At 41.4% G+C, this 9,978-nt stretch overlaps 1 protein-coding gene across 1 annotated transcript; it reads left to right on the forward strand.

The window, feature by feature from the left end:
* Positions 1-6,936: 6,936 nt before the first annotated feature.
* Positions 6,937-9,767, forward strand: LOC117307079 (histamine H1 receptor-like). The gene has a single exon (XM_033791732.1). The coding sequence runs from the start codon at positions 7,217-7,219 to the stop codon at positions 9,671-9,673; it is 2,457 nt and encodes an 818-aa protein (XP_033647623.1). The 5' UTR covers positions 6,937-7,216; the 3' UTR covers positions 9,674-9,767.
* The last annotated feature ends 211 nt before the right edge of the window (positions 9,768-9,978 follow it).

A 9,978-nucleotide genomic window follows, 5' to 3' on the forward strand; every position in this document is an offset into this window, starting at 1 on the left:
AAAACAAAAAAATAAAAAGAACGAATGGGAGAAACTTGATGGTGACCTTCCATGAAATAAACGAAACAAATTCTTCATGTATTCCTTGAAATATTAGATCAGTCTAAGGTGAATAATTGTGCTGCCATTCTTACACCATCCCCAAGTACCACATCATGAAAGTATAAAATATGGAAAACATGACTTGTCCATTGTACGACGGAACAAGACTTGTAAATGTTTGTTTTCCATTAAAAAAAAAATTAATACTCTTTTAGTTGCTGTTTTAAAGCCATTGGACCCTTTCGGTAACAGTTACGGCCAAGGCTCGCACTTCGAGTATCACAACTTCTGTATCAAATAACAAACCTGTGAAAATTTTGGCTTAATCGGTCATCAAGGTCGGGAGAAAATAACGGGAAAACCCACCCTTGTATTCGCGCGTTTCGCCGTGTCATGACATGTGTTTAAAATAAATCCGTAATTCTCGTTAACGAGAATTGATATTGTTTTACTGTTTTCTCAAAAAGTAAAGCATTTCATGGAATAATATTTCAAGAGAAGTATTTCACCACTACCTTCTATAAACCCTGTAAGTTATTTGTAAATCTGTGAACCTTTTTTTTCTGTACCGAAAGGGTCCAATGGCTTTCATAGTAAACCATGGGCAGATTCAGCTTTTTGTTGCGATTCATGTCCTTTCTAATAATCAATTTTTTAATTTAATTTACATTCTGTCGTATCATAAAGTGTCCATAATGAACAATCAAATGCAGCCCATTGGCAAATTATCTGAGGGTATTTTTATTTATTTTTCTTCGCGAAAGAGCCCCTTGACAATGTAGTGTACGACAGTATGAACATGGAAATCAGCTCAGCATGTAGAATGGGATATTCACATTGATTTAAAGGAACATGAAAAGAATTGGTTAAAACAATTCATGAAGATCAAAGATTACCATCAAGGTTAAAATGGTCTTATTGATGATGATAGTAGAAAGCATCCCTTGAAAAAATTCTGTCTGGAATGTCATATTTAATGAGAAATAAATCAAACTAAACTCCCGTTCGGAGTTTCATCACTCATACGAGCGTTTTATTATTCATGTTTTGTTTTCTATCGATGTCATACTAACATGTGTAATAGGTTTTTCACTATTTTCTCGTGACCCAGATGGCCGATCGATCTCAAACTTCTACAGGTTTGTCAGTTTCAATGTATACTTTTTGGGTGGATACTACGATTTGTCATTGACTGCCAGAGAGCATTATTTCAAGAGAGAATGAAGACGAAAAAAGACGAGGCGGTTTTATCATTTTTTTTAGAACTTCATACATTGCTGCTGTTCGGGAGGTTACTCTGTCTCTAGGCTGAGACGGTTTCCTTCTAATAATAGGATCTTCCAAGTATCTCCCGCTGCCAAAGACGTTATTCGTGCATGATCATCAACAACCGTGTTTTTCTTATGAGAAAATCTGACAAAGAATTGAAGACGCAAAATTCAAGTGAGTGGAGGACAAAATAAAAACCTGCAAAAATAGTTAATGGCACTGGTGATATCCAAGCCTACATCCAATATGGACTGTAAAAGGGGTAACCCTGTTTCAGCCCTATGGTGGCAACGGCCTCTGGACAAAAATAATTGTAGCCCACACCTTGAAGTGGCCTTCATCAGGCTTTGTGTGTCTGGCGACTTGCATAAAAAACATATAATAATACAAAAAAATGAATAAACAAACATGAACAGGTAACTATAAGATGTGACAGGAGCTTTTGTTACACTTTGTCACCTGTTCATGTTTGTTGATTGTTACACTTAGTTACCTGTTCGTGTTTGTTGTCTTTTAGTTGCACCATTGTTTGCAATAGATAATTCTGTGTTCTGACAGTATAAACCTAATCAATGCTTCCTTCCACGAAACTGGCAACTGTTCAACTAAATCAAGGGAGTGGAAAACACGATTTCCTACACATGACTGTATTGTTTGACGAAGCTGTATACATAAGTTTCCCTTTATTGGTACATTGGCTTCATTACCCCAGTGCGTGAATGGTTGTTAGTATTTTACAGACTTTAGACAAGAGACAGGACGGTTTCCCACCAGCCATATTTTCGGCATGACGTAGATTCACTGACGGGATAATTTGCTATTCTCTTTTTTCAATTTTTTTAAGTATTTTTTTTTTCTTTTTTTTTTCTCAAAGTTGTTTTGACCTACTACTTTTTTTCATCGGATTTTAACGTCAATTACAAAGGAATTGTTTTAAAAATAACTAAATATGTATATTATATTGTAATGTTTTCACTTTGAACTGTAGTGGTTTCAATTCACCATGTCGCTGCTTATGACAATAGTTGGTTTTTTTAAAGCCATTTTCTTGGAGATTGGAGGGAATCTTATCTGCACAAAACTGCACCTAACATGATGAAGTAAGGTTCTGTGAATCGGACATCTTCTTCTTCAGGGTGTCTCAAAAAAAACTATACACTTTTTAAATGGCTGCCGAATAAAAAATATATAATTCTGGAGAACATACTTAAATGTATGGATAGCTTATGGACTCAACTTTTATATGACAGCAAAAAGTCCGACAATAGTTCATGCGTGGGTGAGCACAGGTCACTTTTGTAAAGCGTATGAAAATTAGGTTCCGTAGGAATTAGCCGTCCAATTTGTGAGAGGTATGTCCTGTGGAGCTTACAAAATTCAATCCAAATTGTCGGCTACTTTTGCTTAAGTGAGCAGTGCTCACCTAACTAAGCATAAATTATTTTCAGGCTTTTTGCTGTCATAGTGAAAGTTGATTTCATAAACTATCCATACATATAAACCTTTTCCACAAGAATCATATGTTCTTGCTCGATGGTTTTACTCGGCAGCCATTTCAAAAGTGTATAGGTTATTTTGTAGATCCCTGCAAACAAGTACAGTCCTCATCACAATGTATGTTAAATCGAACTGTAAAGTGCGGGAGTGAGCAGGCCGCGGGAACACATCAGCAATGTTTGTTGTGGTCGTTGTTCTATTATTTCTCAGTCTTTCCTCAGGCTCCTTTTAATAAGACTCGAAAGAAAACTTACTGGTTGTTTAAAACTTCTCAGAAACTCCTGATGATGGTCAATTTAAAACAGCCTAAAGGCAGTTCAGCCTTTTTTTAATTTTTCGAAAACGCATGGTTTTTCTTTTACATCATGTAACTAGCATGGTATATGGCATTAAATATGGGGGTAAATTTTTTTGACTCCCCAAAATGGCGGGCCTTGTTTGGCCGTGCGAAAACCACGCAATTTAACGGGAAACTTGGGTAATTAGCCTATGCTTCTTTTAAACCATCTTTCTATAACTTAACAGTTTGTTTTGTATTATGCTTTTTATAGCAAGCAATTTTAACCGCTGTTCATAGACTCACTCGTCTGGTCTCAGGCAACTGGTCACTTTAAGCATGGAGATAAAATTCCTACCTTCATGCTTTCAATGTAAAGCAGAAAATGAGGTTTGGCAATTATAATTACCCCTCCCCCCCCCCCACACATACACACACTACCCCCCCCCCCCCCCCCATATACTCAATAAATGTTCAGAGCTTAGAAAATGTTTGTGCTTATGACACTACAAAAATAATACAAATAACCGATTTGTGAACCAGTAGCTGAACTTTTCCCCTTGCCAATGGTAGGCCTATTTCCGCATGGCGAGCAGATGACACTCAGCCATGCTTCACTTGAACAGGCCTGGAAGCTGGCTGGAAATTTCGAATTATCGCAAGTGTAGAGGGTGTCTCGCGAATTAAGGCAAGTTCCCTATAAGAGTCCTGGCGACACTGGATCTGCCCTCCTTGTATATGGAACAATAAGAAGTTTAGGTTGTGAGATGCCCCACAGCTGTGATCATAGCGCGTTATTGCCTGCCTCAAATCAGGCTCAAATGAAATTATACGGCACTTTGGTGCTTCACGTTATTTACGTGCTGGGGGCTCCCCCTCGACCGAAGAAATAAAAATAAAAACCTCAAACGCTTGAATAAATTCATGAAAATAATTTTTTTTTACACATTTTGTTCTGCGTAAATAGAGCAGTTTTGTTGTTGCTCTCAACAAACAAAAACTGCGCACGTGTTTAAGATTGGAGACATTTTTGGTTCTGGTCTTTAGAACCTCGTCAACGTTGTGAGGATCTTTTGTTTATACAAGCCATATGCATTTCGGGTTTGTTTTTTTTTTTGGGGGGGGGTCTTCTAAGATGTGTAAGCTAATATTAGCTGAAGACTGTGCATTCCATTCACGACGAGTCTTTTGAAAGATGGAAAGCTGCAATGTTCGTATTATAAACCAGTGCTCAACAGGGAAATGCCTAATCCAAATGCGTGTACAGTATGAAAGGCAGTGGAAACTATTGGTTATTACTTAAAATAATTTTTAGCATAAAACCTTACTTGGTAACGAGTGATGGGGAGTTGTTGAAAGTATACAACAGTGTGAGAAACGGCTGCCTCTGAAGTAACGTAGATTTCGAGAAAGAAGTAATTTTCTGCGAATTTGATCTCAAGACCTCAGATTTAGATGGTGAGGTCTCGAAATCAAGCATCTGAAAGCACACAACTTCGTGTGACAGGGGTGTTTTTTCTTTCATTATTATCTTGCAACCGATTGAGCTAAAATTTTACAGGTTTGTTATTTTATGCATATGTTGAGATACACCAAGTGAGAAGATTGGTCTTTGACAATTGCCATTAGTGTCAAGTGTCTTTAATCGTGGGTGTGTATGTGGATATGGTATGGCTGACATTCTTGGAACGAAGCCATCTAACATTGGAGCATGATTTCAAGTATTATAACTTCGAAAGAGCTCAATTTCGGCCAATTTTACAACCGGAGATTTTTTTTTAATTGCATCAATACGTATAATTAATTTCTATCTCTTCTCTCTTAGAAAGCTACCTTTAAAAAAGCCTAAGTTACAAATGGGAACTGAGAGTTTAATCTTGGAAGAACATCCCATACTACTATATAAAATAAATCATCACATTAGGAGGTATTTTGAGAATGTTTATTCGGATCGAGGAGGAATAAAAACAGTGTAACGGGAGAAAGGCATTTGGAAAGTTCTTGCATCGACGTTTACGTGTCCGACTTTTTTTATTCTTTTTGTTTTGCTATCACACAATTAACACTAAAAAGCCTACAAGTAATTTATTTGGGGGTTCGAGAGAGGCTATTATTATGTTTGGTCAATAAAGAGCACACAGTCATAATAACTAATGTCCCGTGGGCTCTACTTCTTTACCGATGCACTTGGTGAACACAAGGTGATCTTTAAAAAAAAAACCTGATAACCCATCTCTTTAATTACATGTATACAGCACTAATTACCTAGCTTGTGTTTTAAAGACACTTGACACTACTGGTAATTGTCAAAGACCAGTTGGCGTGTCTCAACATATGCATAAAATAACAAACCTGTGAAAATTTGAGCTCAATTAGTCGTCAAAGCAGCGAGACAATAATGAAAGAAAAAACACCCTTCTCACGACGTTGTGTGCTTTCAGATGCTTGATTTCGAGACCTTATTCTGAGGTCTCGAAATCCAGCTCGTGGTAAAATTACTTCTTTCTCAAAAACTAGTTACTTCAGAGGGAGCCGTTTCTTACATCAACAGCTCCCACTACTCGTTACCAATACCAAGTAAGGTTTATATGCTAATAATTATTTTGAGTAAATACCAATAGTGTCCATTGCCTTAAATCTTAGAATAAGATCATTAAATCAATTGTAAATAACTGAATTAACATGTAAGCCGATTTAATTGACTGTACTTTGTAAAGCGCAAAGATAACTTTAAATGAGGCGGTATATAAATCGAACATTAAAAAATATGGTTTGTTAAACGCATTTCAAAAGTCACGCATGAGGCCGAATTGAATGTGAATTGCAATCATTACGTTATTAAAGGATTTGGGTACTTTTTCAAAATGTCCATAGATTTACGTTAAACTTACAGGGTTTGAAGATAATGATAGTGGAAAGCTTCCCTTCAAATATTACTTACTGAGGTGCTGTAGTTTTTGAGAAATGAGTTTTCGTCTCATGAGACGAAAATTGTTTTCATGACATTGTTTTACTAATTTCCCAAAAACTACAGCACCTCAGCACGTAATATTTTCAGGGAAGCTTTCTACTATCATTATCTTCAAACTGTGTAAGTTTAGTGTAAATCTGTGGACATTGTGTTTTTTGTCCTACAAAAGTTACATAGACCCTTTAAGTAATGTTAAAAACATAAATGTATATAAAAGGCACATAGGCAAACAAAAATAACTTGGAACCCCAAGAAAAAAACACAATAATTATCATCTGGCATCCCATACATGAATTTTGTAAGAATTCGTGTAAACCCGCCCTTTAATAAACATCGCCAAACCAGACAGCTTCATTCTAAAACACAAATTCTTATGGGGTTTTTTAATCTACGCCTCACTTGCATTGTGCGTGCAGATATATACCACGTATGTGAAGCTACTCTTCGCGTGTTAACCGACAGCAGGAAAAAACGCGCCAAAAATATTTCAGCGGTCATTTGGCCAGCCTCAGGAGCAGACGATAATCATCTTGCAACCAGTGAAAGATTGCAGCTACTTTAGTCTGACAATAGAACCGGCTGCATACTTGATTGGGAATACCATGGCCTTCGCCTTTCATCCCTGGTACGTACCTTTTTAGCAGTCTCGTTTTATTTTTAGCCCCGCAATAAATTTGCTCATTAGCGATTCGTGAAATAGTCTCTTGCGCATCTCTACAGCGCGTGCGGCGTGTATTGTCGTGATAGTACATCACATCATGGTGTACTTCCTGCCCATCCACGGAAACTCGGCAAACTCCAGCGGTCGACTGTAAGTGATCTGAGCGGGCAAGGAGAGATGTCAGTTTTTTAAATCCCGCCCATCGTGTAGCCAAGGCAACCAACCAGGCGGTGTGTTGTGCCGCAAGCAAAGCCAAATATAATTCACTATGTTGCGTGATATCTGGAAGCTAGCATGTGTATACTGACTCGCCTCTCGGCTTTTAACATTTCCCAGGATGCGAGCGTGTCCCTGGTGGACCCTGCAGGGGCTGAGACGGTCAGGAACACGGCATAAATCTGATCAATGTGCCGGTCGCAAAATATCATCCCGCTGAATGAGAACAATGACTATGAGTATATAGACAGTCAACCCAGACGAACAGTTTGAAACTAGGATCATGGCCAAGGAGGTTATCGTGAACGCCTCTGTACCTTTATATACTGAAATAAATGCCGCTGGATCTGCACCGAGTGTCAATGGAAACAACAATGTGACTGACGTGACACTGTCATTGGAGTGTGCTGGCTTGTTACGGAATAGTACCGCTGTCCTGCACATCGACCCGGACACAGAGGGTTACACACCGGTTGTCATCTCACTGTCGTTTCTAGTGGCCCTTTTGAGCTTTGGAACTGTTTTATCCAACGCACTGGTCATTCACGTCATACGGGCTGACCGGACACTACACACGGTGAGTAACTGTTTCGCCATGAGTTTAGCCGCGGCCGATCTCCTCGTTGGGTTACTGGTCGTACCTTTCTATGCACTCGATGTCCATGTGTCCGAACAATGGCATGAGCACATTCCGGCACACACTATTTGGGTTACGCTTGACTTTCTATTGACCTCATGCAGTATTCTCAACCTTGTACTACTCAACCTCGACCGTTTCTGGTCGATCACCTCACCCATGAAATATATGCGTCAACGGACTAAACGTCGTGCCCTATTCCTCATTGTCTTAGTATGGGGCTTGTCGATCTTGCTGACTATCGTTCCCGCAGCTATATGGCCGTACGCCTTTAGGGGCGTCTTGGTGCCCACTAAGAGCCGGTTTGTGTGTTTCGGTTCGAGTGCCTGGCTGATGGCCGCGTGTGCAGTCTGCATTTACTTCATTCCGCTCACTCTTCTCTGTGCAATATATTCACGTATATTCAGGGCGATACACCAACGACACAAGATGGACTTGGGTCGTTCAAGCATCGCAAGTAACATGTCGAACCGCTTCGGGGGATCTAAACGCGGGAGCGATGTCAACCAACAAGGGTTTATCAGTGAGCAGGAATTACAGAGGTTGAGGAACATCTACGAGAAAGCACTGTGCCGGGAACGAGGTGAGAGGCACCTGACCGCTATGGTGAGAAAGAAGAAGGGCTACAGCCCCGGGGTGCACCTCAAACGCTACGAAAGCATCGACGAGGAAAAGGAAGGAATCGACGAATCGTGTGAACAGGATCCATTTAACTCGGAAATTAGCGAAGATCAGAACACATTATGCGGCAAGTCTCACCAGACCAAGGTAGGGGTCAACAACATTGTCAATAAATTACACGTGACGCGTTCCGTGGATGATATTTTCAAACAGCCGAACCGAAGCACCCCGAACGCTTACGAGACTTTGAGCGTGCTGCCCAAGATTAAAGTGCCGCGAATTTTGGCCGGCATTGAGTCAAGCATGGACGTGATACGCGAACGCGATGGTAGCTGGTGTAGCTCCAAATCCAATAAGTCGGTTACCAGCGAAGACCGGAAGGGCGCGGATAACACCTCCAACCACTCCCAGGAAATCGCAAGTGCACTTGCCGCAGGGAGGAGGACAAGTTCTCCCACCAGCGGGCTCTTACATTCTCCGAAAGACCGCAGCCCCACGGGATCAAACCACTTGAGCGTGAGCGTAACCGAGAACATAGCCTCCAACTTCCTGCAAGTTTTGTCACCCGACTTGCCACTCGATATTCAGAAGCGTTGGAGCTCGCCGCCCATCTGCATCGAGGACCCGGCCTCGGAGCCTGACGACACCGACCAGACCCCGGACGATGCCATCGCAGCGGAGGAAAACGACAACGACGACAACGAGTCAGTTACGACAATCACGAAGAGAAAACGATCGGACTCTGGAGAGGGCGCCCTTGCTCGACTGCGGGCTAACTCCAGCGAGATGATACGGCGTGCATCACCTCGGCTGGCGCGAAAGGAGGAAGGTGATACGGAGAGTCTACTGAACACGGAAAGGAAATCCTCCCTTGGGAATGGTTCCTTCTACCGTGAGAGCTTCCAGAGTAACCGCTTGATGACCCAGAAACAACAGAACGCACGGACCTCTTTCTCGCTCGATCTCATCACCGGGACCCGGAGCGACAGCGGTTACGCGAGCGACTGCGGCTTCCGCCGGCCGGGAAGCCTCGGCGTGACCACCAGTATCAAAAAAGAGCGCAGAGCGTCCCTGTCGTTTCCCATAGACAGCGCCACCATGGGGTCACTGACATCCAGGGTGAGAACATCTTTCAGTAACTCATTCAGCGCAATCAGTGGCCGCGGAACCAAAGCCCTGACGCTTCTTAAGAAACAGGATAAAGCGGCCAAGCAGCTGGGCTTCATCCTCGCATGTCTCTTGGCTTGCTGGACGCCGTATTTCCTCCAAGTTCTCATCTATGCCTTCTGTTCGGACTGTGGTGACGTCACAGCCATGACAATTGCCGTCTTTCTTGGGTACACGCACTCGTTGTGCAACCCGATCCTATTCACCTTGTTCAATCCGAGGTTCCAGCGGTCGTGCAGAAGAATACTGTTCCCGTGTCGTTCTCGGGAAGAGAGCCCCCGGGGATGTCCGGTCGTACCACCATCTATGATATAAGTACATTGATCATTATCCTTCATCTTGTTTTTAAAGGCACTGGAGACTATTGGTAATTACTCAACATAGTTTTGAGCATAAAAACTGACTTTGTAACGAGTAATGGAGAGAGCTTGATAGTATAGAGCATTGTGAGAAACGGCTCCCTAACGTAGTTTCGAGAAAGAAGTAATTTTCCACTAAAATATTTTAATTTGAATTGGAAACCTAAGAAATCAAGCATCTAAAACTGACTGAATGCACACAACGCGAGTGGCATTTTTCCATACTATCTCGCAACATTGACGATCAACTTCAAATTTTCA

The sequence above is a fragment of the Asterias rubens genome, chromosome 2 (genome assembly GCF_902459465.1).
Source record: "Asterias rubens chromosome 2, eAstRub1.3, whole genome shotgun sequence".
Lineage (NCBI taxonomy): Eukaryota > Metazoa > Echinodermata > Asteroidea > Forcipulatida > Asteriidae > Asterias > Asterias rubens.

Excerpts from the sequence above, each read along its gene's own strand:
- LOC117307079 (XM_033791732.1), top strand. The coding sequence starts at position 7,217 with ATGGCCAAGGAGGTTATCGTGAACGCCTCTGTACCTTTATATACTGAA.